Source organism: Pseudomassariella vexata (genome assembly GCF_002105095.1).
Source record: "Pseudomassariella vexata strain CBS 129021 chromosome Unknown BCR38scaffold_1, whole genome shotgun sequence".
Classification (NCBI taxonomy): Eukaryota; Fungi; Ascomycota; class Sordariomycetes; order Amphisphaeriales; family Pseudomassariaceae; genus Pseudomassariella; species Pseudomassariella vexata.
This window is the reverse complement of record NW_024467956.1, coordinates 2,954,045-2,979,496: the sequence shown is the minus strand read 5'-3', so window position 1 is coordinate 2,979,496 and position 25,452 is coordinate 2,954,045. Positions and strand designations below refer to the sequence as shown.

The 25,452-nt window shown below is 52.5% G+C and overlaps 9 protein-coding genes across 9 annotated transcripts; 4 read left to right on the top strand and 5 right to left on the bottom strand.

The window, feature by feature from the left end:
- Positions 1–236: 236 nt before the first annotated feature.
- Positions 237–2,004, bottom strand: BCR38DRAFT_417839 (uncharacterized protein). The gene has a single exon (XM_040859180.1). It carries the CDS (start codon positions 1,972–1,974, stop codon positions 508–510), a length of 1,467 nt encoding a protein of 488 aa, XP_040721319.1. The 5' UTR covers positions 1,975–2,004; the 3' UTR covers positions 237–507.
- A 350-nt stretch (positions 2,005–2,354) lies between these two features.
- On the top strand, positions 2,355–3,392 carry BCR38DRAFT_480215 (Sucraseferredoxin-like protein; the record flags this gene model as incomplete). The annotated part of the gene is made up of 2 exons (XM_040863251.1): positions 2,355–2,540; positions 2,679–3,392. The coding sequence occupies 2 exons, from the start codon at positions 2,355–2,357 to the stop codon at positions 3,390–3,392; spliced, it is 900 nt and encodes a 299-aa protein (XP_040721318.1).
- A 145-nt stretch (positions 3,393–3,537) lies between these two features.
- Positions 3,538–4,665, bottom strand: BCR38DRAFT_330825 (HemK family methyltransferase; the record flags this gene model as incomplete). Its single annotated transcript, XM_040854998.1, has 2 exons — positions 3,538–4,465; positions 4,517–4,665. The coding sequence occupies 2 exons, from the start codon at positions 4,663–4,665 to the stop codon at positions 3,538–3,540; spliced, it is 1,077 nt and encodes a 358-aa protein (XP_040721317.1).
- Positions 4,666–5,088: 423 nt separating this feature from the next.
- Positions 5,089–8,022, bottom strand: BCR38DRAFT_329435 (leucyl-tRNA synthetase; the record flags this gene model as incomplete). Its single annotated transcript, XM_040854884.1, has 2 exons — positions 5,089–7,473; positions 7,528–8,022. 2 exons carry the CDS (start codon positions 8,020–8,022, stop codon positions 5,089–5,091), a joined length of 2,880 nt encoding a protein of 959 aa, XP_040721316.1.
- A 998-nt stretch (positions 8,023–9,020) lies between these two features.
- Positions 9,021–10,925, top strand: BCR38DRAFT_330620 (amino acid transporter-like protein; the record flags this gene model as incomplete). Its single annotated transcript, XM_040854982.1, has 2 exons — positions 9,021–10,046; positions 10,098–10,925. 2 exons carry the CDS (start codon positions 9,021–9,023, stop codon positions 10,923–10,925), a joined length of 1,854 nt encoding a protein of 617 aa, XP_040721315.1.
- Positions 10,926–11,227: 302 nt separating this feature from the next.
- BCR38DRAFT_417832 (FAD/NAD(P)-binding domain-containing protein) lies at positions 11,228–13,225 on the top strand. Its single transcript, XM_040859179.1, has one exon. It carries the CDS (start codon positions 11,584–11,586, stop codon positions 13,147–13,149), a length of 1,566 nt encoding a protein of 521 aa, XP_040721314.1. The 5' UTR covers positions 11,228–11,583; the 3' UTR covers positions 13,150–13,225.
- Positions 13,226–13,612: 387 nt separating this feature from the next.
- On the bottom strand, positions 13,613–14,973 carry BCR38DRAFT_18658 (putative triacylglycerol lipase precursor). The gene is made up of 4 exons (XM_040853974.1): positions 14,720–14,973; positions 14,502–14,667; positions 14,344–14,451; positions 13,613–14,288 (listed from the first exon to the last, which is right to left on the bottom strand). Exons 1-4 carry the CDS (start codon positions 14,814–14,816, stop codon positions 13,643–13,645), a joined length of 1,017 nt encoding a protein of 338 aa, XP_040721313.1. The 5' UTR covers positions 14,817–14,973; the 3' UTR covers positions 13,613–13,642.
- Positions 14,974–19,041: 4,068 nt separating this feature from the next.
- Positions 19,042–22,017, top strand: BCR38DRAFT_382569 (glycosyl hydrolase family 3 N terminal domain-containing protein; the record flags this gene model as incomplete). The annotated part of the gene is made up of 3 exons (XM_040857431.1): positions 19,042–19,319; positions 19,438–19,865; positions 19,921–22,017. 3 exons carry the CDS (start codon positions 19,042–19,044, stop codon positions 21,885–21,887), a joined length of 2,673 nt encoding a protein of 890 aa, XP_040721312.1. The 3' UTR covers positions 21,888–22,017.
- Positions 22,018–22,552: 535 nt separating this feature from the next.
- Positions 22,553–25,213, bottom strand: BCR38DRAFT_404772 (uncharacterized protein; the record flags this gene model as incomplete). The annotated part of the gene is made up of 4 exons (XM_040857879.1): positions 22,553–23,355; positions 23,470–24,148; positions 24,262–24,705; positions 24,803–25,213. 4 exons carry the CDS (start codon positions 25,211–25,213, stop codon positions 22,553–22,555), a joined length of 2,337 nt encoding a protein of 778 aa, XP_040721311.1.
- Positions 25,214–25,452: the final 239 nt, after the last annotated feature.

The following is a 25,452-nucleotide window of genomic DNA, read 5'->3' as shown; positions in this document are numbered from 1 at the left end:
AATTTGCAAACTTGTGCAACTGGTAATGAAACAATGGTGATAGTTGTATAGAGTTTGATGTGGGCACAGCTGCTGAAGGTTCCTGTTCAAACTGAGCTATGATCAAAGCCGGCTCAGATCAACAACAGTCGGCGTGCATGAAAAGCATCTAGCAGGCTCCTCAGAGCTCTTTGTTCATGACACAACAGCATGTGGCAGGTTTTGCAGTGAGCTTTACTATAGTGTGTGACTAAACGTGATTATCTTCTCTTCATGATTAAATATCTGAAAACCCCATGTTCTTTGTTCAAAAGTGGTACTGATGAGTACTCATAACTTTGAAATATAATTAACATGTTTCATATGAGTCTGCAGCTATTAGCCGATCTTTAATTTATGGTGGGAATCTAGTTATCATTCCGAGTCTTATTATTCCAACATAGCTTGACTCAACGTCTTATGTAATACAGGTCAATATACACAGATATGCTACAATATCCCAGGCATATCGCTTATGCTCGACCACTGTCACAGTTTTAATACAAGCCAGTCATCCATGCCCCCTTTACTCATTGTCTTCATGGAGGACACTAGCCCTTGGACCGAACCCTGTATCTCTCTTCCTTCGAACCACCGCTTCGGGCCAACATAAGCCTGGATGAAGCCGTCGGGTCCCGAGACACACAAAATGTTCCGTCCCCTGCTGGTAGGGCTTCTGGACGGACAGGCACAGTCTCTGGCTGTGCCCTGCAGTGCGTCCTCTTCGTCGGTGGATGCAGAGAGTATGGCGGGCGAATGCCACCGGCAATTCTGGTCCACTGGCGCCAACTTGGATATTTTCCTCGAAGAAATAGAACCGCCCATGGCCGCATCGATGTCTTTCAGTCCGATGAAGGTCTTCTCGTCGTCGACAAAGTAGCTCAGACTCAAGTTGTCGCCATGTCGGTTCTTCGAATCCAATATCTGGTCATGCAGCGAAGACCTCGAAAGATACCCTAGGGAATTGGAGTCTTTCACTGTCTTTGCCACTTTCCCAGCCAACTCCTCGCGAGCCACGCTATCGACACTCTTTCTATTCGCCCACAAAATATGAATCGACGGCTTATCTCCAGTCCTCGCCCCATCCAGTAGCTTATGGGCAATCTGCAAAGCAGGAGCGATGCCCGTCCCACCCGCCAGAAAAACCACCTCTCCCGCCTTCCCTAGCCTCTTCGAGATATCAAACCCATAATGCGGCCCGCGCAGCCATACTTTGTCTCCAACCTTTAATTTCGAGAGGTAATTTGACATCTCACCCCCGTCCATCCTCCGAATTAAGAAGCGGAGCTCGCCCGTTTCCCCATCGGCGGAATTCAAGGGCGGTAGCGGAGTATAATTCCGGGCGATTTGCAGCTGCGGCTGCTTGATCTCGACGGACCAGAGGCCGTGCTCCCAGGCGGCCTTGTACTTGGCGAGGTTCTTGGCGTTTGTTGTATCGCGACAGCGGATGGTTAGTACAAAGGCCGTGTGTGAGATTTGCTCCTTGGAGATGATGTTGAAGTCGGTGAACTTGGTGGTGTTGAGGCTCTCATCTTCGATGCCGGAGCTGTAGGCGAGGTAGCCCGTGGTTAGAAGGGCGGCACCAAGCAGGGTGAACGTGGCGGATCTGATATATGTTGCCTTTCTGGCCTTGGGATCAGGTTCTTGTGGTTTAGATCTGGGACGTGGTGTGGAGGGAGACAAGTTGGCCTGCTTGTATGCGGATACTTGTACAGGCGTTTGGTGATGGAGAAAACGCTTGGTGACGGCTTCAACTTGGGAAAGCTGTCTTGCGCGGACCCCATTGCCGGCAAGGCATCTTGTGCACACCCTGGAACTCATTGGTGTAGCAAAGCCCCTAGCTTGCTGCTGGACTCCTCTCTTGATAATCGAGGTACATCGTGCCCGTCGTGTTATGCCTTGGACATTGAGGAAAACTTCGGGTCTATGCGAAACTCGCGTCATGCCTGAAAACATAATTATGCGTGCATCAGGGTGTACTATGCGATATACGAATTCTGCAGAACCGGCAATAAGGTCTCGGAGTTAAAGGGCTCAATTTGGAGCGACGTCACCTATGCCGGTCAATCATCACTGTACAAGTTCATGTCAGCAGCCAACACACGCGACATGGAACTCGTCACGACAGCCTTTCTCAATCAGCTGTCTGCTTCCCAGCGCGAGTTCTGGGTCACAAACCAACACAAATGGCTCTCCAACCATTGCGGTCACTCAGCAGGCGCCTGTGGAAGCACGCTTTTCGCTTACCCCAAGCGCCATCTCGATCAACTCGACGATTCCTCAATATAGTCCCAGCCTGCCCATCGCCAACATGCGCATGCGCCGCGACACCCGAAATGCCAGAGGGCCTCCCGATCGATAAAGACGGCAAGCTAAACGGTCTGATATCTAATTACGCAGAGCAATTGCTCGTCTGCACCGGCAAGTCGGACTGGCCGTCGCGCATCGAGGAGGACAACAGCGGAGACAATCTGGCCGCCGACCTCAAGGAGCTGCTCGGCCGGGGTGGCGACTATAGCGATGTGAGTTGAGACGTGGAGACACAGCAACCTTCTTATGCCTACCTACCCATATACCTGCCTATATAGTTTATGGCACGTACCCATGCCCCAAAGAACGGTGGTTAGTCGGCTGCTGACGGTAAGTGCTTCATTTCTCAGCCATTCCACAACATCTCTGTCCTCAACTCCTCCTTCCCATCCGCTATCTCGCAACGTCCCGAGGTCCAGACCACGTCGGCGTACCTGCTCCCCAGCTTCAAATATATCCCCTTTCTGCCCCGCGTCTCGTTTGATTCGGTGCAAGCGCTGGTCAAGGGCTATCTGCTTCCCGAAAAGTTGCACCCCATGCATGATGGCCTGTCGCCTATACACAAGGACCGGCTTACGAGGAAGGAGGCTTACCGGGCTTTGTTGTATGGCGTGCGCGATGTGCAGGACGTGCTCGTGCTTATATGCGGTCACGGAGGGCGAGATATGCGGTGTGGTGTCATGGGCCCGGTGCTGCAGAGGGAGTTCGAAGAGAAGTTGCCGAGGGCGGGGTTTCAGGTCATGAAGGGGCCTGCTGTGGATGAGAGCCTGACTGCGCCGCAGTTATCAGGAAGCACTGAGAATATGACCTCAACGGCTCGAGTGGGACTTATCAGTCACATTGGAGGACATAAGTTTGCTGGGAACATCATAATATATCTGCCGCCCAAGCTGACTATTAGGGATAACTCGCCGCATCCGCTTGCCGGATATGGGGTGTGGTATGGGAGGGTCGAGCCGAAGCATGTGGAAGGATTGATCCTGGAGACGATGCTAAATGGCAATATTGTCAAGGACATGTTTAGGGGTGCGATTAAGCAGAATGGGGCAATACTCCGTTTATAGATGAGAGTTAACTGAAGCATCTCTACGCGCACTCTGATGATCTCATGTACAACAACCCAGCTTAGACATGTACTATACACGAACAATGTACAATTCCCGCAATACCAATTATATAAATGCATCTCAAACAAAAAATTCGACCATATCAAGCTCTACAGCGCACCAATACCGATCTCCCATTCCCACTTCCCCTAATCGGGACTTTCGTTCCCCTCATATCCACTTCCGTCACCTCGTCATCTTCAGGCGTCATGTCCGGCCAATCTCGCCAAATCTCAATAACGCCCTGTGCTGAACTCTCCACAGCACCAGAAGCCATCTCAGCGACCCGCAAAGCTTGCTCCAAATCACCAACCTCCATCAGTATAACCCTGGGTCGCACCACCTCGACAATCTCGAAAAGTCTCGCATAGAAGACGTCCTCCGGCGCACACCCCGAGGCGGCAACTGAAGCACCTACTTTCCCATCGGGTACAAGCGCTAGCTTCGGCTCGTGGTTTCGCACCGAGCGTCCAGTGCTATGATTAAAGCCCGCAATCGAGATGTACGGTGGGTTGGAGATGAGCACATCGATTAAAACTCTCCCCCCCTGGCCGTTGCGGGTTTCGGAGAGGTGGGACAGCCAGTCGTCGGAGAAGATATCCGCTTTCTCGAACACGACACCCTGCTCCAGGTTTGCGTTCGGCAGTGATCCGCGCTGTGCATCCCCCCACAAATTCTCCCTCGCGAGCGCAACCGCTCGCTCCGAGATATCGAACCCGTATACCCTTAGCTCCGGGAACCGTGGTCGCAGAAGCGAGTCCAGCAAGAGCGCGATGCAGCCTGACCCTGTGCAGAAATCTACGATCCTCAACAACTGGGTCTGGTCTCCTCCAACAGCAGACCCCCCCAGAATGCGTTGCTTCCGAATAAGCCCCGCAAGATGCACAACGTAAGCCTCCGTCTCCGGCCTAGGAATCAACACGCCCGGGCGACACTTGATGACCCGATTGCCGAACGGCTGCGAGCCGAGGACGTACTGCAGTGGTGCTCCCTTACCGCGGCGTCGGCAGAGTTTTCCGATCAGCCGCTCACTCTTAGCAACTGATGGGACAACGGCATCGCGACTTTTCGTCAATGTTGACGGTGATGAAGACAAGACCGAGACATGTTCGCGTATCCAGCGCAGCTCGTTCCGCGCCGAGGCAATGTCCCTGCAGACGGGCAGGAGGGTAGCGAGGTGTGGTGAGATGGAGTGGGCGCGCCGGATGAGCGTGGGTGGCAGGCGGGGCATTCGCACACCGGGTTGATGGAAAATTTGACCACCTAGACAGAAGGATTGAGGTGATTGAAGATAAGGATAGGTGTGCACGAAGAGAATTATGATCCCGTGATCTGTTCGACCTGCAGGCTTGATGCATGCAGGAGTGAGTGCAGGGACCCGCTGCTACCCAACTGTCGGGACGGTGGATAGGCTAAGGGAAATGGCCTCAATTAATAATACTTCGTGGGTTGGCTGCCGGGTCCTCTACCTGCAGCATAAGTTGCACCTGAACGAGCCCAGGTTACCGAGGCAATCCATGTCGAATACTCGTAGCTCCGAAGCATATGCCACTTGATCTATACTATAAATCTAGGCAGAGTACAGCCACTATGATATACACGACCATTGAGCTGGGTTATCTCCAAACCTGCCATTCAATGTCACACTGGTATTTTACAACACATAATTTACCGTCTTGCCCCCCTTCACAGCGATCACCCTCCTCGCATTGCGGATATCCTTTCCATCCCCCGTTAACTTTGCGCGCGCATCTTCAGACCCGAGGATTTGCTCCGTGAGCCAATCCTTGAAAGCCGTAGTATGTTCCACCAGCCCCTGTGGCCGCCCTGCTATGTCCACCACACAACGCAGCTTGCCGTTGACCTGGACGGCACACTTGATGCCCGCCTCTTTGAGGTACTGCATCGTTCCATCGGGTATGGGCCAGACCGCTTTCCCGTCCTCGAGGTCGAATATGCTGTTGGACGTCGGGTGCAGCATCTGCCAGCATTCCTCCGTGAACGCTGGCGCGATGGGCGCCATCATGCGCAAGAGGATACTGACGGCTCCGGCCTTGATTCCATTTGATGCTTCCGGGTTTTCCAAGACTCTGTTGGTGAAACTCATGAGAAGCGACACCGTGGTGTTCAACGAGTTGACTTTATCGTATGCATTTGTGACGGCGGTAATGGTCTCCTGTGCTGTACGCCACACCACGACGTCCGCCGCCCACTGAGTAGCAGCGATACTGCTTCCTTGCGGTGGTTGGGAGAAATAAGCCTCTCCTGGCCGGCATTCCCGCCTTTGGGGCCCTTCCGACATTGATGATATTGTCTGCACAAAGGCGTGTAATCGATTCAGCCACCTTGTAATACCCGCAATCTTGTCTTCGTCCCAGTTGACAACATCACTGACCGGTGCTTGAAAGAGCATGTGGGCCCTCGTTGCATCAGCACCATATTTGGCGATGAAAGCGGTTGGATCGACCCCGTTGTGTTTCGACTTGGACATTTTTTCATAGCTAATGGCAGCTGAATGCCCAGTGGCGACTACTTTGGGGTCTGACGGGTTGGATAGGTCGACCTCGTCAGGCTTCAAGAAACGACCAGTCAAGGGATCGCTGTACGTCTTCCCATGGACCATCCCTTGCGTGATGAGTCTCTTGAAAGGCTCCCTCGACGCCCTAAATACTGACTCGCTTTCCTTGGGATAGAGTAGATCCGTGACAACCTTGAATATGAAACGGGCATAGAGTAAATGCAGGATAGCATGTTCCACGCCACCAATGTACAAGTCCACGGGCAAACGACTCTCGAGTGCAGCTCTGGATATAGGCTGGCGCGGGTTTTCAGGGTCTGCAAACCTCATGTAGTACCAACTCGAGTCGACAAAAGTGTCCATGGTATCAGTGTCTCGCTTCGCTGGCCCATGACATTTAGGACACTTGGTGTTAATCCATTCAGTAGCAGACTCCAGTGGGTTTCCAGATTTTCCGTCTGCCCAATGGTGATCGACCTTGGGCAGAGTGACTGGTAATTGATTCTCTGGTACCGGGACGGGACCACAACTGGCACAGTGAATGATGGGAATCGGCGTTCCCCAATATCTTTGTCGACTGATAAGCCAGTCACGCAGTTTCCATTTAACTATGGCTTCAGCCATCCCGGTCTTATTTTTGATCAAATCTGCGGCGAGTTTCGCGGTCTGTTCGGACGGAAGACCTTGATACTTGCCTACCAAAGAGGTCATGTACCCTGAGTCGAGAAAGGGCTGCCCGTTTAGGCTCTCTATTGAACCATCTTCCGTAGGAGATACTGCGTATTTAATTGGTTCGTTGGGACAGTGCTGTTTCCAGAAGGCAAAGTCTCTGGCGTCATGAGCTGGAACGCCCATAATTGCACCAGTCTCGTAGTCTCCTCGAACATAAGGCGCAACGTAAACTCGTAGAGGGGCCGATGAAACGGCAAATGCGCCCAGGACAGATCGCAAGGGGCTCACTGCTGTTACATTGGTGATTTCATAGCCCTCAGTGGAAGTGTGAGGCAAGTCTTTCGCCCGTTCAGCAAATGAACGAAGCCCGGCATCTCCCTTGGCAAGCTCAGCAACGACGCTGGAATGCGGGGATAGCGCAATGAACTGAGCAGCGAATATAGTTTCCGGCCGGGTAGTGAATATCGGGACCGTTGCTTCGTATCCACTGGGGGAGGTGATCTGAAACTTGTAGTATGCAGATTGGCTTCGGCCCAGCCAGTTCTTCTGCATGGTCAGAACCTTTTCGGGCCATGCACTATTTTCCCCGAGAGTTTTTAGCTCACGCAGCAGAGCATCCTGGAGTTTTGTGATGTGGAAAAACCACTGCTTGAGATTCCGCAGTTCGATCTTGGCCCCTGATCTCCAAGACCGTCCTTCAGCATCGACCTGCTCGTTCGCCAGTACGGTTTTGTCAACGGGATCCCAGTTGACTTGGGCTTCTTTCTGGCTCACCAAGCCATTCTTCAGAAGGAGCAAGAATATCTTCTGTGTGTGTTTGTAAAATTTGGGGTCGCACGTCGCCAATTCCTACACAAGTCAAGTCAGCCACTATTCGAAGCGGCGTGATAGCTTCCTACGAACCCGTGACCAGTCAAAACTGCCATTCATCACGTCCAACTGTTGCTTCATACGTGTTATGTTCTGCTTGGTCCAAGTTGCCGGGTCAATGCCTCTTTCAATTGCCGCGTTTTCAGCAGGTAGACCAAAGGCATCCCAGCCCATTGGAAAGAGCACATCGCGTCCCTGGAGCCTATGAAAGCGGGCCAGGACATCGGCAACTGTATAGACTCGAAGATGCCCAAGATGAAGATTCCCCGACGGATAAGGAAACATGGGCAGAACGTAGAAGTTGTCTTTCGCAGGCTTAGGAGTTATACCGCTGTCCTCGCCCTTCATAGAGGCGTATAGCGCTTGTCGCTTCCATATCCTCTGCCATTTCGCATCTATACCTGGCAGGTTCAGCTGTGTCGCATAGCATCTCGAACGGGACGGTCTGCGCGTAGCTATAGATGCGATGTACAAGGGTCTTGTACGAGACCGGAGGCCACCCAAGCCCTTAATCGTGTATGCTAGCATTGGGAGACTAGCATATTCGGGGCATGGCAACTTGAGGGTGCGGGTGTCGTCTGGCTGTGTGACGTTGCGAGACCGAATTTTGATAGCGCCCTTCAGTAGCTGTCTGTACCATTTTTGGGGGGCTTGTCCGGCGCAAGCCACGGCACTTGCATGGATGGGAACGTCATACTTTAAAGTAAGCCGCCGGCGCATATCGGCCCGTCGTCTGGGCTGGGGCAGTAGAAAGTAACTAACCTAGGTTAATTGACAATGTGGCAATTCAACTGACAAGAGGCTTATTGACTCTACTTGACCCACAGGCAAACCTAGCCGTCAAATTGAAGGCTTGATGTTCAAATGCAAATCAATGAAGCTTGAGACCCGAGAGCAATGCATCTCGACACTCTTTGGCATCTTCTCACGAGTCACTCGATTGGGCACTCGACCCTAAATCGTCGCAGCGATTGGACATCTTCCAAGGGTCGAAATTGCAAGAGCCGAAGTTCGTTGCTGCAAGACTAATGCACAGACATTTTAGTAGGGGAAAAAGGAGCCTCCGCGACTGGCCGATTGGCCTCAAACAGAGGTAACACCTACCCAGGATGCATTGCGCTTGCTGTTCGCTACCACTTGTTCTCTTTGCCAGCGTTTCTGTCGTCCTTATCGACATCTGGTTCAAAGAAGACTTTATCGAGCAATCAAGTCTATCCGCTACACTCGAGGATTTTGGTAACGGAGACTGCCGCGGTATTGTCGTGTGGTGGGTTCTTGGAGGGTTCACAAGATTCTTAATTGCGTATCTGTCCAATGCGACTATGACCGGCGGTTTCAATACCGACACCTGACATCACCAACCTCTACCACGCGCGACCACACCCCGTCAAGCACACACCACTGGTTCTGGGTCGATATTCCGACATGTGTTTGGCTCTCGTACCTCGAATCCCGTAGCACATAAAGTTATATAGACAGCATATTTGTCTATCATCACTTGGCGGAAATCGGGCAACCTCACCGCGATGCCTCCCCCTTACTCGTCGAGCCTTCAAGCCAACGCCCGCGATTCCCTCGAACTCGCCTCCCTCGCGTCATCCGATAACGGCCCCGATACATGCTCCGAGTCGGACTCTCGACCCTCGATATCATCCTCGCGGAAGCTCTCGCTCGAGCAAGATGACCCGTTAGACGACAACAACCCCGCAGCCCGGCCGGGCTTGAGCGCACGCGGTCATAGCCGCACGTACTCGACGGCTTCCACGTTTGACTTCGCAGCGAACTTGTTTCCGTTATCCTCGTCGACCGGCAACGGCTATGCTCCTCTCGGGGCTCCTACATCTACAGCGCATCAGAACGGCGGTCTGGGAGGGACGTCGCTAGAGAAACACAAGACGCTGACATATCTCAACGGTCTGAGCTTAATCATCGGTCTCATCATCGGCTCGGGCATCTTCTCTTCCCCTAGCCAGGTCAATGCGAATGTCGGGTCGCCGGGCGCGTCGCTGGTGGTTTGGGTGATAGCTGGTATACTGGCTTGGACAGGCGCGGCGAGTTACGCAGAGCTGGGAGGTGCCATTCCGCTCAACGGTGGCTCGCAAGCATATCTGTCCAAGATTCTTGGCGAGTTGGCAGGTTTTCTTTTCACATGGGTCGCAGTGCTTGTGCTCAAACCCGGCAGTGCTGCCATCGTCGCCATTATTATGGGCGAGTACCTTACACGCGCCACCATTGGTGCCGAAGCTGAGACGGTGAGTCCCTGGGTCAACAAGGGGATGGCCTTGGTTGGATTGTTCCTCGTCACATTCATGAATGCGCTATCCACACGACTAGGCACGCGAGTCAATAACATGCTCATGTTTTTGAAATTTATTGCCTTGATCGCAGTGACCACCATTGGCGTTGTGGTCGCATTCACCGGCTTCACCTTTTCGGGGGAGGCAAATACGGATTGGAAGAACCATGATTGGTTTGAAGGGACGAGTACTGATTTGAGCCAATGGGCGGTTGCACTATATGCTGGACTCTGGGCTTACGATGGGTGGGACAACGTGAGTGTCCCCTTTAAATAAACATTACGACGGTGCTAAACAGACCTCTAGACAAACTACGTCGTCGGAGAGTTCCGGAATCCCGGACGAGATCTCCCGCGCGTAATTCACTCGGCAATGCCACTCGTCATCATTAGTTACATCCTTGCTAACATCGCATACTTCCTCGTTTTACCACTGGCGACTATCAACTCGTCGAATACCGTGGCCGTCATGTTTGGCAGCAAGGTGTTCGGCCCAATCGGTGCGCTGATACTCGCTCTTATCGTGAGCGCGTCTTGCTTTGGCGCCTTGAACTCGTCGACTTTTACGAGTAGCCGTCTTGTCTACGTTGCGGGTAAGGAGGGCTATGTCCCGGCTTTTTTCGGGCGCATTGGGATTGGTTCTCCAGGTTCAGGAGTGTCGTCGATACGGACTAGGAGTTGGTTCTCGAAGCGGATGCATACTATGCTAGGCGACGATGATGGTGTGCTTTTCTTCACACCGGTCAACGCACTGGTCTTGAACGCGCTGCTCACAGCTGCTTATGTGGTTGTCGGCGAATTTGGCGAGCTGTTGACGTTTTATGGCGTCGCCGGATACACGTTCTACTTCCTGACGGTGTTGGGGCTGATCATCCTGAGAGTCAAAGAACCCAACCTCGAGCGACCCTACCGGACTTGGATAACGACCCCCCTCATTTTCTGCTGTGTAAGCCTGTTTCTGCTCAGCAGGGCGGTATTTGCGCAGCCGTTCAAGACGATAATAGTCATCTTGTTTGTGCTCATGGGCATTCCGGTGTTCTACTGGAGAATACACGGGCGGGATCAGGTGTCCAAGCGGGAACACGGAGCGCCGTCAACTCCGTGGTGGAAATTCTGGGAGCGTTGGCGCACATAGTAGTTGCCTCTTATCTGCTATTATGAAAAATGGCACCGCGATATGCATTGACTAGCGTTTGTTTGCATAGCTGAGGACGTGTGGATGCTGGCTTCATTGAATACCATCGGGCCTCGGAGTACGAATGCAGGGGAGCATGGTTTCTTGTCTCTTGCTTGTCGTGTGAATATCACGACTCAACCGGCATAGCGAAGCATACTTAGGTATATACGTTTCGTTAATGTTCAAAAGCGGATCCTCCGTAGGCCGTATTCGAACCTTATAGAAGAGCTGCTGAAAGGCGCAATTTTTTTTCCACCCTTGACTAAGTGGCGGTCCATTAGAACCTGGTTTATTGCTTACCTACCTTATCCACTATAGGTAGGTAAGCAGTGTAGCAAGTGAATACCCGTTTTCGAGAGTTAAACGAGGTACTCAAGAAGTCGAAACCTCCGTTTGAGCGAGCTCCGCAAATTCGCAATCTGTGGCCGGCCCGGGACCGGAGTCTACTCGTGTGACTTCGGGGAAGGGGTGGGGTGCGGTGGTGCGATGGTGCGATGATGTGATGGTGGGATATGCGCGGGACTTTTCTTATCGCCGTTACTCACCTTCGAATCTCTCAGCATATCCGAGCATTTACTAAAGTTTCCAATTTACGCTCTTGCCCCGTCGACCATACATGAGATCGCTTATACCTTTGGCCAGAAAGCAAATTATCGTACAATTATACCATTATCACGACCTCCGGCCACAGCCGGCTTCATCACTTGCAAACATGGGCTCCGTCAGCAAGGACATCCCCGGCCCGTTCAACATCCAGAATATCGCCATTATCGGCGCCGGCCCCAGCGGTCTCGCAGCCGCCAAGTATTTGCAAGCGCAAGAGGCATTTAACCGCATCGTGGTCCTAGAACAACAGGCCAATGTCGGCGGCGTGTGGAACTACAGCGCCACCCCCTCGGAGACGCTTCACGTGCCGCAGACGAGCGCGCTATGTCCGCCTGATCCACCTTTGAAGCGTGATGGCAAGGGAGGACCGGTATTTCCCAGTCCCATGTACGAGAGGCTACACACGAATATCCCACACACTTTGATGCAGTTCTCGGACCTGGGGTTCCTGTGGAAGGGACAGGGAAAGGAGGAAGATGAAGTCAAGATTTTCCCGACGAGAGAGGTGGTGCAGCAGTACTTGGAGGAGTATGCCATCTCGATCAGGGAGTTGATTCGGTTCTCGACTAGTGTCGATGATGTTCAACTCAGAGTTGAGGAGGGACGGGATCAGTGGGATGTAAGGAGTCGGGATCTGATCACAGGCCAGAAGAGGCAGGAGACGTACGATGCTGTTGTGGTGGCGACTGGGCACTATGCGACAACGTACATGCCGGATATACCGGGGATCAGGGAATTTGACGCGAAGCACCGGGGTGTTATTTCGCACTCGAAGCTTTACCGGACGCCGGGGTTGTACGAAGGGAAGAAAGTGGTTGTAGTAGGCAACGCGGCATCAGGTCTCGACATCGCGTCACAGATCCTCAAGGTGTGTCGGCCGCCACTGTTCGTCTCGGTTAGGGAGGAAACACCCAAGGAAATTAGGGAGGCCATTGGATTCGATGAGGTGGCCGAGATTGAAAATTTCCTCGTTGAGGAAAAAGGGTTGCAGCTCAAGGACGGCAGAGTAATTACGGATGTCGACTTCGTGTTATTCTGCACAGGATATCTTTTCTCGTTTCCGTTCTTCGAGAGCATGGACCCGCCCCTGGTGACCAACGGCCGGCGTGTATACGGGCTATATAAGCAGCTGGTCCACATCCAGCACCCAACCCTCGTGTTCCCCGGCCTGCCCATCAAGGCCATCCCATTCCCGCTGTCCGAGGCGCAGGCCGCCGTGTACGCGCGGATATGGGCTAACGCGCTGGAACTGCCGTCACGGGAGACCATGAAGGAGTGGGAGCGCAAGGAGGCTGAGAGAAATGGGCCGGCGTTCCATGTGTTTCCCAAAGGGGCTGATGGGGCGTACATCAATGAAATGCATGACTGGGCTATGCTAGCTGATGGCAAGGGCAAGGAACCGCCGAGGTGGGACGAGGAGGCGTTGTGGCAGAGGGGTATATACACACAGGCTAAGATGGAGTTTGAGAGGACGGGGATGAAGGCTACCACACTAGTGGAGTTAGGGTTCAAATATGAACCGGCAAAGGGGGAGGCTAAGCCGGATCGGAACCCGGAGTTAGAATTTGCTGGATAGAGATATACTTATAGAGTAGTAATATGCTAGATATATGTTTGTGATATACCCGCTCAATAAAGCGTCTAAACCTGCGACGAGTTAGCAATCAGTGCAGTCAAGTGAGTAAAGCAACAAGAGACGATCAGAGTTGAAGCAAAATTTTTGATGTGTATTATTGAGGAAAAGAGGTGGTCCTCGGAATACTTTGAAACACTTTGACGCGAATTCCCAACTCCGTGGCCCTTTTGATTCCTTTGACACGCCGTGGACTTGTCTTCTAAGAACTTGAACATTTTTCGTTGGCGAGGCATTTTGGTAAGACATTTTATATACATGTTTGGTCATTATTCGTTCAATATTACTTCGTGGCCAGACCGAAAGTCGCCGTTATTACACCTCACACGCCGACGGACATTCCCTCCACCTTGTCCCATGATTGTCCCATTGCTTAGAACACCATTCGCTCGTTTGCTTATACCCAACCCCCTCTCCAATAACCCTCTAGGCCCTCTCAACTCCACACATTTGGCAAAGTCTTAACATAAGCCTTATCCTTCGCCACATACTCATTTACCTTCGCTTCCATCTCCTCATCTGTCTCCCTCTTCCAAACCGTGCCCGAGGGTCCACAAGCAGTGATGGGTACCAAATAATGACCGTGCGCATCCGTATCGAACCCAAGCGTGCCCCCATTACATGCAACATTCGCATAGCCCTCGCAAACCTTGATATCCGCCGCGGAGTAGTCGTCCGTGGTCGCCTGCCCCGTCGACAGCCATAACTCCGAGCTGGTGTGCCGGTAGTTCAGCACGATGGGCGGCAGCCGGGGCACGGGGTCGTCATAATGCGTGATTCGGTTTTCCGCGCCCGCCTGGACCGTCACGTATTCCACGAAGGCGAGATTGCCGACGCGCGGGCTGCCGTAGGCGTAGATGTCGATGGCGTAGCCAGCGTCGCGGAGGTAGGCCGCGGCCAGGGTGCTCACCGCGGCGCCGAGGGAGTGGCCGGTGAAGACAATGCCGTAGGATGGGTTGGCGGCCGTGGCGGCTGCTATGGCCGCGGCGAGTGTTTCTTTAATTTCGGCGTAGGCAACTGAGAAGCCGGTATGGACTAGGCAGCCGGAGACGAGGTCGCAGGCTTTTTGTGTGAAGATGAAACTGCGATGTGTATTAGTGGGTGGTACAAAGTCTGAAAAAGAAGTTGTGGTCTTACTCGGTGATCCAATTACGGACAGACGCCGAACCTCTCAGGGATAATACGATGACTTCCTTAACGGGGTCTACGGCAACAAAACCCTGGGCATCGGTGAATTCGGCACTACTGTTTGGACGTTAGCTAGCATCAACGTGTAGACTATCCATGATACACACGTTAATGTAGCAAAAATTGTTGCGCCCGACGCTGTCACATCGTCACAGGTGCTGTTTCCACATGTCACAACCGAGCCAACTGCGGCATCGCTATTGCAGTAGGCTGCGGCGGCATATTGGGCGTAGTAGTCCAATGTCTGAACCTCGGATTCGGTGACTGCAGCAGCTTTTTGGTGTTAGCGGACTCTATGATCACGGCAATTATTACCTAGGCATACCTCGATTGTTCAAGTACAGTCGAAGACTGTCAGGTATTGGGTTTGCGACTGCCAATAGGGCAAAGCTAGTTATGCAAGTCCAAGTAAATGGCTTCATTTTGTCCGTTGCGGCTGTTGGCGACGGAGGAATGTAGATCTCCACACAGAGCGACAAAGATGTATCAGCCAAGAATAGTGGCCTATTCAAGGAAGTAAACCAGGCTTATGTTGCAGAGTGCTTGACGGGGAAGCAACAGACACAACGATCATCTGACATTGCAATGGCGGTGTTGACCCAATTATATACCCCGTACTGGGAAACCAGGGAGAATCCAGCAGGTTCGGTACATCCAACCGGCGGGCACCGACACGGAGGAAATCCGCATCGTGGAGCATGAAGAATTTCACCGCAGTGGAAATTGGCTCTCAATACTTACTCGACAGGGCTGTCGACTGCAGCGCGGGGAACGAGCACGCGTTCCTGGAAAGAGACCCTGACGTTGTAGATCACAACACCTGGATTGGGAGGCCTGGATCGCGGTGTGCTGTCCAAAAACAGGGATATGGGCGCGTAGTACATTGTAGTCACCCAAGCACTATAGCTCGAGTATTGTGACAAAATTGACGCTGCGTGATGACGCATGCCACTTTCGTAATGAAATAGTTGGGAATAAGGAAATACGGTGCTCGGAGATTCCTATAGCGAGTATGGTAAATGTGAACCTATTATGTAACGTACAACCCCACCTTTCCGGCCACCCACCTCTCTGGCCACATATTGCAATCCAATTGAAGGTATTCGAAACAGTGTATTCAACGTACTATTATAGCTATTCAGGTACAACCAGGGTATATTCCAGTTGCAGAGAAGCCTGATTGTATATTACTGATCGTGAACGACTTCGTATATGCCTCGATGTATAGCGAGAGGAACGTCGACTTTTTAAATGGAATAGAACAGTACTCGATCGAGAGAGAGGTCGCTAACGAGCGATAGTACCGCTTTAATGGAGCAAACACGGCGACGTCGAGAGGTTGGAGCCCGTGAGAACAGTGTGCTGGCAAAAATAGTAACGAGATCTTGTTACAATAGGCTAACCACATAAACTCGACGTTGTCGTGAGCGATATGACCATCTAATATCAAGAGCCGCTGCTCGTCGGGATCAACTAGTTGTGTACGAGATATAAAGATATCACGAAGCCATCGAACGGCGATATCAGTACTGATCCAACCGTTAGACAAATAAGTATATTGCCAATCAGGTATATCGTCGCAATCGTTAAACCATTGGGCTTGGAGGCTCTTGCCAGTATATATTACTGCTGGGGTCAACGAGTTACCCATCGCTGATATAGCATGTAATATAGTGACCTATTCGCGGCTTTCGTCACTCCGAACGAATGTTGTATGTTTCTCTGACGATCCGTACACTATACCCTCGATCCCTTCGCCAATCGCGATGCCTGTTTCGTCCATATTCCAGACGTTGTGTGGAAAGTAGTCGTGAGCTGACATCAAGGCTTCGTACGTCTCGAAGAAATCGTCGATATTCTGTGTCGATGGGCCATCAAATCGCTGACGGTCGAGGCGTCGAGATTGGATACTTCCGACCTCTGGATGGCGTTGAATAAAGCGATGAACCCAATGGCGACCGGGGCTCGCTGATCGACGATCCTGAGGTAACAGAATCAACGCCATCTTAGCGATGAATAGCGCCGACGGGCTACAACCCTCGCGATCCATTTCGAGGATCCATCCAATCAGCGCGTCTTCCTGATCCCTAGATAGCTTCATCGACGCGATTGACGCGTCAGAATGGCTGAGGCCATCGCCGAGTCGTAATTGGAGGGTAGAGTGTGGAACGCCCCATCGGAGGGAAGCCTGGCGCTGGGATATCCCTTAATTGATATCATTGAGAGCGGCTTGAATCGAATTTTCTGAATATCGAGGCATTGTATAATAATAGCCAATACCGACGATAATCTGTTGTGCCGAAGGTTGTTGTAGTTGGCATGTTAGGTGGCCAGAAAGGTGGGTGGCCCCGTTATGCCATGAACTGCCTCTGCAACCACCTTGTGTGATCCATTATCTACCCCCGTAGATGGTTGCATAATGTGAACGAATGGCATCGCCAAATAGAGGCTGGGAGACTTTAGAGTTGGTCGGACATGATTGCAATATTCGGTGCGGAAAGGAGGCAGAAGATTCTTCGAATACTGCGGTATCATCGGGCGGCTGGTTCACGAATCATCGGCCGAGCCTTTGATGGCGACGACAGGCATGACTGTATCTTCCCTGTATATAATACAGCAGAATATACAGACTGCCCGCTGGTCGGAGCTTCCCTCATATCTTTGATGAGCCTTCATATGCTTGGGGCTTATTCTTAAGATGTGTGGATTGAAATCGGGAAGGAAGGAGTAGCCGCTTGAACAGATAACACTTGCATCGTCTGAGGTCGCGAGAAGTCTCGAACTTGGCCTGAGGCTGTGCCCAAGTTGCTTTGCAAGACGGAAAGTTGCCCCGACCCAGAACTCGCGAATACAGCTCCTGGATAATAATAGAGCGCTGCCATACTTCACGGGCAGTTTGTCAATGCACCCGTCAGGTAACTCGGCATCTGCACGTCTTCATCAGCAGCACGAAGTTCAAGATTGGCGCACAGAAACCGAGGTCAAGATGGGAGGAGTTCAGCCACCTTAAATCCCTCCAATCCAGTCTAGTCCACCCACCCCGGAGCCGAAGGCCGACAATGTCAAATCAAACTGCAAACTGAAAGCTGAAATAGTACTCGCCCCCGACTTCAGTGTTCGACTGAGTAGATCTATCCTGTAGAAGGCAAAACGTGAGATGAGATGCAACTGTTTTGGGCGATCGAAGACTCGGGAACGCAGCAACTCCACGACAGACTTCCCGCTCTGAGGCTAGCGCAAACAAGCAGTCACGAAGCCAGGACCATCCTTGCGCATGGTGAAAGGCAGCAAGGGTACTTTCCCGTTCTCGGCTTCCAATGCCGTATTTTGATCGGCGGATCTGGGGGAACGCACTTCACATAATAAACTTCTGCAAGACACGCTTGTGTGTCTCACAAACATATTTATCTGAGCTTGAATTTCAGAATATGTTGTCATCTTGGTGAGCGACATTTCAGCTTCGGGAAAAATGTGTGAGGCAAAAGTTTTGTTCTTTTTGTAATTTCAAGGTTAGCACAGAGGGTCTCGAGGCCCTCATGTTATCGGGTAATCGCATGTGGTTCCAATCCGGATCGTTCCTGCCTCACCTCTAGTAGCTGCCTGCCACAATGATCAACATTCACGCTTCGCAGCTAGCAAAGAGCTGCATACAATACGGAGTAGCTGCCAACTTTTCATGAAAACACACACACACACACACCTGTATCAATATCTTGTTATCATCGATTCCGACTGTAACCCCTCCTCCGGCCAGCCAAGCAGCGGAAAGGTCACCAGAACAACAACACCACAACAGGTCTGTTGAACTCACACCTTCCAATCGCGTATCATTCCCAGCCGGAATCTGAGTCGCGATCAACCAAACGACCGAATATGACGGAGATGAATGTATCCACCATGATCGGTAGCCCATTCAAGGCCCCCAACGGCCCCAGCGCCGAAGGTCGTGAGTTATCACAGGGCATCGATAATAGTAACACCGGCCGCCTACACCAGGCCAGCAAGTGATCCAACTCTGCAAGCTGTCGCAAAGAGCTCAAAATACCCATCCTCCGATTCGTCCTCCGCTTCCACATGCAGAACTGCATGGCCTTTTCCTCATCTGGGCCAGTCTTGTACCTTTGGCCTTCCATTCTCGTCTGGCTCGGATGATAGGCACGCGATGCATAGACTTCCAAAAATATTATCTCGACCTGAAGCGTTGAAGTCAGGTAAGGTTACGTTCCGCCGATTATTATCTGATGCCAATCAAGCCCAAGCGAGTCACATATTGCATCTTTATCATATACCCTCCCAAATGTCTCGTGTCCGCCCATTGTGGATAGTTTCAAACTCCTACGTTTAGGCAACTCCTTGGAATGCGGAATACGGAATGCGGGTGCTGGCTGCTCTCCTGCCGTAGCCCGCCTGTACCACTCGAGCTTATTGTGTCTATAAACTCCGCGGTCCCTACCCGAGTGGTGTCTCCTTGCTTCTACGGTTGCCCCAAACGCTCCAAGGCCAGCGTGTTCCGTGTAAGTCCAACTTCAACGCCTATTCTTTCCGAGGCAACCTGAACAAACGGGCTATACAATATACCTACAGCTCCTCTAAGTCTTGTTTCATATGGGTGTGACTCGCCTCTACTCGTAGAAAACATAAAACATCATGGTAATAATTTTTGACCCTGAGGTTCCCTCGGGATCCCGCAGTCTCTGGTTTTTGGCTTTATCGTCATTATTAATATCCCCTTCCTCCGGTGCCGCCTTGGAGGCCCGCGATGGCGTGCCCGCCGGCTATGTCGCCGCCCCGTACTACCCAACGCCGCACGGAGGTTGGGCCGATGACTGGGAAGGCAGCTACGCCAAGGCCGTGGAGTTGGTATCGCAGATGACTCTGGCCGAGAAGACAAACATTACTGCCGGCTCTGGGTTTTTTATGGGTGAGTTTTGGCAATGCCCCCTTTCTGCTGATGAAACTGAGCATGATGACTAACAAGGTGATTAGGGTATGTCACTGTCACTCATATACACTGAGGATGAACTGAATATTGACAAATTCCAGACCCTGCGTTGGAAATACCGGAAGCGCTCTCCGAGTTGGATTCCCACAACTATGTCTCCAAGACGGTCCCCTTGGTGTCCGCAGCACCGACAACGTGACGGCCTTCCCCGCCGGCATCACTACCGGCGCAACCTTCTCCAAGTCTCTGATGTACGAGAGAGGCGTGGCACTTGGAGAAGAGTTCAAGGGAAAGGGTGCCAACATGTATCTCGGTCCATCCGTTGGCCCCTTGGGGCGGAAACCTCGAGGTGGACGAAACTGGGAGGCATTCGGCTCCGACCCCGTGCTTCAAGGTGTCGCCGGAGCTCAAACAATCAAGGGTGTCCAGGAACAGGGTGTCATCGCCGTGCTCAAGCATCTGATCGGAAACGAACAGGAAATGTGGCGCATGTATAACCCGTTCCAGCCAGCCTACAGCTCTAATATTGGTGAGTGATGTATTCTTTAACCGTCATATACCCGACGTAGTAACCCAAAATACAGATGACCGCACCATGCACGAGCTATACCTCTGGCCGTTCGCCGAGGGAGTTCACGCGGGAACTGGTGCTGCTATGATCAGCTACAACGCAGTGAACGGATCGGCGGACTCGCAGAACTCGTACAACATCAACGGACTCCTCAAGGACGAGCTAGGTTTCCAGGGTCTCGTCATGACCGACTGGCTTGCCCACTTATCCGGTGTTGACTCGGCGCTATCCGGACTGGATATGGACATGCCCGGCGACACGCAGATTCCCCTATTTGGAAACAGTTATTGGATGTATGAATTGACCCGATCAGCCCTCAACGGTTCCGTCCCGATGGACCGCCTCAACGACATGGCAACCCGTATTGTGGCCACATGGTACAAGATGGGCCAGGATCAGGACTATCCGGAGCCGAATTTCTCGTCCAACACGCGCGATCGCGAAGGGCCGCTGTACCCCGGAGCTCTGCTCTCGCCTTCTGGAGTCGTGAACCAGTACGTCAACGTCCAGGCAGAACACAAAGTTGTTGCCAAGCAGGTGGCCCAAGAAGCCGTAACGCTCCTCAAGAACAACGGCAGCTTCCTTCCAATCACTACCACGGTGTCCTTGTCTGTCTTTGGAACCGACGCGCAAGCCGACCCCCAGGGCATCAACTCGTGCACGGATAAGAGTTGCAACCGCGGCACCCTCGGTATGGGCTGGGGTTCAGGAAGCGCGGACTACCCGTATATGGACGACCCCATCAGCTCGCTCAAGCGCAAGGCCGGTACCGTGACTTACTACGCGACCGACTCGTTCCCCACGGTTCCCATGCCAAGCGATGACGACGTTGCCATCGTCTTCATCAGCTCTGACTCGGGCGAGAATTCGTACACAGTCGAGAACAACCACGGCGACCGCGACACGGACGGCCTCAAAGCGTGGCACGGCGGCGACGCGCTCGTCCAAAAAGCTGCGGCCAAATACAACAACGTCATTGTTGTCGTGCACACCGTCGGCCCCATCATCATGGAGCCCTGGATCGACTTGCCCTCGGTCAAAGCCGTCCTCGTGGCTCATCTGCCCGGGCAAGAAGCCGGCGACTCCCTGACGGAGATCCTCTTCGGTGAGGTCTCGCCCAGCGGCCACCTGCCCTACTCCATCCCGGTCGCCGAGTCCGACTACCCGTCCAGCGTGTCGAACCTGGTAGGCTTCGCCGTCGGCCAGCCCCAAGACACGTACTCGGAGGGCCTCTACATCGACTACCGCTCCCTGAACAAGCAGAAAATCAGGGCGCGCTTCGCCTTCGGCCACGGCCTCAGCTACGCCAGCTTCAACTTCTCTTCCATCAGCATCACCCCGGTCACGTCCCTGAGCACCGTCCCCCCCACGCGCCCGGTCAAATCCACCTCCCCTATCGCCACCATGAACACCACCATCCCCTCGGCCTCCGAAGCCGTCGCCCCCGCCGGCTTCAACATGATCTGGCGCTACCTCTACTCATGGCTCTCCGAATCCGACGCAAACGCCGCCTACGCTGAGGGCCAATCGGGTGCTGTCTATGCCTACCCAGCCGGGTACTCCACCAAACAAAAAGTCGGCCCCCCTGCCGGCGGCCCTAACGGTGGCAACCCGGCCCTCTGGGACGTCGCGTACACGGTGTCTGTCACCGTGATCAACACAGGCGAGACGAATCACTCGGGCAAGGCTGTGCCACAGGCGTACGTGCAGTTCCCCTCGGGCATGCCTTACGACACGCCCGTTATCCAGCTACGGGATTTCGAGAAGACGGGGTCCCTGGCGCCGGGGGAGAGCGAGGCGGTTGAGTTGAGTATCACGCGGAAGGATTTGAGTGTGTGGGATGTGGAATTGCAAAATTGGGTTGCGCCGGGTGCGGAGGGGCAGTATAAGATTTGGGTGGGGGAGGCGAGTGATGATTTGGGCGTGGTATGTTATACGGATAGTTTGAGGTGTGAGGTTGGTTTTGCTGGGCCCGTGTAAAGTCTGCAGAGACAATGATACGTAAGATTTTGGCTGTTGTGAGACGGACGGAATGGGTGCTCGTGATGGATACAGTTCCAACTGGACATGTTTCGCAATATTCTATTCTCTAATGCCAACACATTTTTTTAATTTCAAGTGCCATGAGTTTATCGTGTTGGTCTTTTAGTGTGTTCAATACCATACGAGCCCAACGGTGTCTTGCCATTTTGTTTAGGGTATGGGCATTTGAATTATAAGTATCCTCAAGGTTGCTCGAGTCGGCCTCCAAACCGTCGCTTTCCATTGTCCCTCAGACTTGATCCGAGAACCAGCTCAGAGATCTGCATTGGGACCATTCCATTGCCTCCAGAGTGAAAACCGTTTACAGTCCCATCTCCTCTGCTTTACAGTGAGTACCATTCACCCTGGACAGCCAATCGGGCTTGCCTCCCCAACTGAAACCAAGGACTTTCGCGACATGACCATGAAACGTACTCTACAACAATGCCTAAGTCTTGACCCAACGAAACTAACCGTTTCAGTAACAACCCAAGTATCTTAAACTGGCTACTGCGTATGCAATATGGGTATCTCTCTTTCATCACCTGAGCCCTATCTTTAATTCGTCATGACCAACGACAGCGTTCGATGATAACCTCCTTCAGCAAACCAGTTCTCCCTCATCATTGCAACGCCAAAATAGCTCTTTTCGTAGCATCTTCCTGCACCCAGCTTACAATCATATCACCAACATCACCCACCAATTTCTCGTAGTGCGGGCCCGGGAAAAACAAGCCAGTGTGCGCGCCCACCTCATCCACATCTTTCATGAAGATCTTGACCCATTTGGGATCCATCTGCCCATTGACCTTGGACGGCAAGCTACAGAACTTGCGTTCTTTGGGTGGCTTGGGCGCTTTCTCCGGCTTGCTGCTCCGTTGCTGCTGGGTTCGCTCACTGGAATTTGGCTGCAGTCCTGAATCTACCGATGCGCGCGAGCTCTCCTGGTTCAGGCCAGAAGGTGCCTGGGACAGCGGAGGTTGTTGGCTGACGGCAGACGCTGCAATTGTGTCTGTGGAAGTCATGGAAGTGGCCGCAGCATCTTCAGCAAGGAAATTCCGGTCTTCAGCAGCTGCTTTGGCGGCAGCGGTAGCGGCGGCTTGCTCTTCCTTCTTCCGTTGCTTCTGGGCCTCCTTTTCGCGCTTGTCGACTTCTTGAGCTCGTTTCTTCTTGCGCTTCTCTATGATCTTTTGGCGCTCTTTGATGGCCTTGTCCCGATTTTTAACTGCCTGATCGTAACTCTTTTGCACGCGCTTCGCTTCCTTCTCGGCTTGCTTTCGTGCGTCCTTGTCGGTATACTTACTGAAATCTGGAGCCACTGGCTTCTCCGGAATATCGGGTATTGGCGGGAGATCAAGCGTTAGTGCCGCAAGCTCATCAGCCATTTCGTCCGTGGAAGTAGTGGCGACGGCGACGGCATCCGTATCTGTGGAGGGATTAGTTCCCAGGTTAGCACAAATATTGGCGTTGGAATTGTGACATATACTACCAATGTCGCGCGGGATTGCGTCAACATCAGACATGCCCACGGCAAACTTACCAGATTCAGGCATATTCGACACACTTGGCTCAACACCAGCAGGTTCCAGGCCGTTTTTTACAGCACTGGCTGTTGTGACTTTTGAAGGGTGGTTCTCTTGAGACCGAGGCTGATTTATGTCCCCGTCTTTAGTGTCTGCTGATTGAGTCGCTGGTACCGGTGGAGGGGCCCCGGCTTGATGACTAGGCGGAGGCGACCCTTGCCTGCTCCCTTCAGGCGTGTGAAACTCTTCTGATATGGGCTCAGGATCGAGCATTTCCAGTTCCATACTTGATCGCTCATCTTCGGACACGTTCAGTGCGGCCGAATCCTCCTTAGGAATAGTCCGTAGAGGTTGTACTTGTCCTTGTCCTGCATTGGAGCTGTGGTCTTCAACAGATATGCGGGGTGTCGACGGTGCAGTATTGGTGTCATTTCCCGCCCTCAAGCTCGAGATCTCTGCCTTGGGTTCAGTTTTGGGCGTCTTCGGCTTCTTTGGATACCCATGGCAAATAGTATAGTACTGAATAAAGCGCACCCGAGGTGCCACATGAGGCATGCCGTAGTGTTTTATATCGTCGACATCCTCAAGCTTTCGCAGGTTCTCATACCGGATCTTGAGGCAGTTGAGATCCATCAGGACACTTCCAAACTCCAAATGGGACATGATGTGGTGAGTTGCAGCGTCCACCAGTCCCTCCTGTTGTATGCTCGTGTTAGTAACGAGCTACATCTGAGCCAAAGGGTAGGTCCCATGGCCGCAATAAAAATACCTATGGATGTTGTAAGAAAGTAATGAAGTCCAAAAATTACCGAGTTGTGCTTCTTCACGAAGTGGACGATGTTCTGCCACCACCCACGTTCCTCAAGTCGAACGTCGTTGGGGAAATTGGGGTTGAAGTTGGGGTCATAAGTCATTGCAGGAAACATGCCTGGAGCTGGTGCTGGTGCTGGTGCTGGTGAAATTGATGGAGCCACAGATGGAGTCGACGGACCCGATTGTATCGAGGGTAAGTATACGGATGACTGATTTGGGGAAGTCATGCCAGAGCCTTGGCTGGCGTTGTTATACTGTCCAACTGTGTTGAATGCCTGCCGCGTATCTTTGTCATTGTCATTGTCTGGTTTGGGGCGGAAGAGACTGGATATGCCCGAGACTATGATTCCAGGATGCAGGCCAAGGAGAGGAGCATCCAGATTCACCGTGCCAAGGATCCTATGTTGGAAGAGCCTTGGATCGTACCGATCTCGGGTTGGCTGCCGGATCGGTTAGCCTGATGATTTTCATAGGGGCCAATATACTCGCCATCAAGACAACATCAGCAGACAAAAGACCCCCCATGGAGTGGCCGACAAGAACGACATCTGTCGTGGGAGACTCGTGCGGCTCCAGCCATCTGCTGAAGTTGTCACGAGCCACCTCAATGGCTTTGTAAGTTTTGTATTTCGGGTAGACCTTGGAGTGGATGGCATGGGTCTCAGCCAGAGCTGTCTTGAGGTACTTGTGCACGTGGGCTGGGAACGACTGGAATGATGTGTCGTTGCCCATGAAACCATGTATGTAGACAAGAAGCAGCTTGCGCCTCTCGACCTCCTCGTATTCTGGCAGTGATGGTGTTAGGGACTGCATGGACGAGGACCGTGGGTCCCGTCCGTACACATCGCTGTATCCAGCCCCCGGTGTACCGAAGCGCGTCCCAATCCTCCGCGGCACATCAAGGGAAGGAGAAGGCTGCGATGGCATCTTCGAATCCATGATGGACATTTTGAGAAGTCGAAAAGGAAAGGTTTATGGGTTGATACTCTTAGGTAGTGCTGGTGGTTAAAAAGGCAGATCCAGATAAACGACGCCAGTCATGGTGCGCCGCAATAACATCTGCTGGCCTCACATGGACATGCTTGAGTTTACGTTGGGACTCTGAATCACTGTTAGGTCGGAATGAGGATCATAGTGGCAGACGTCGACAGGAGAGATGAGAAGAGGTCGAGGGGAGCTAATGAAGG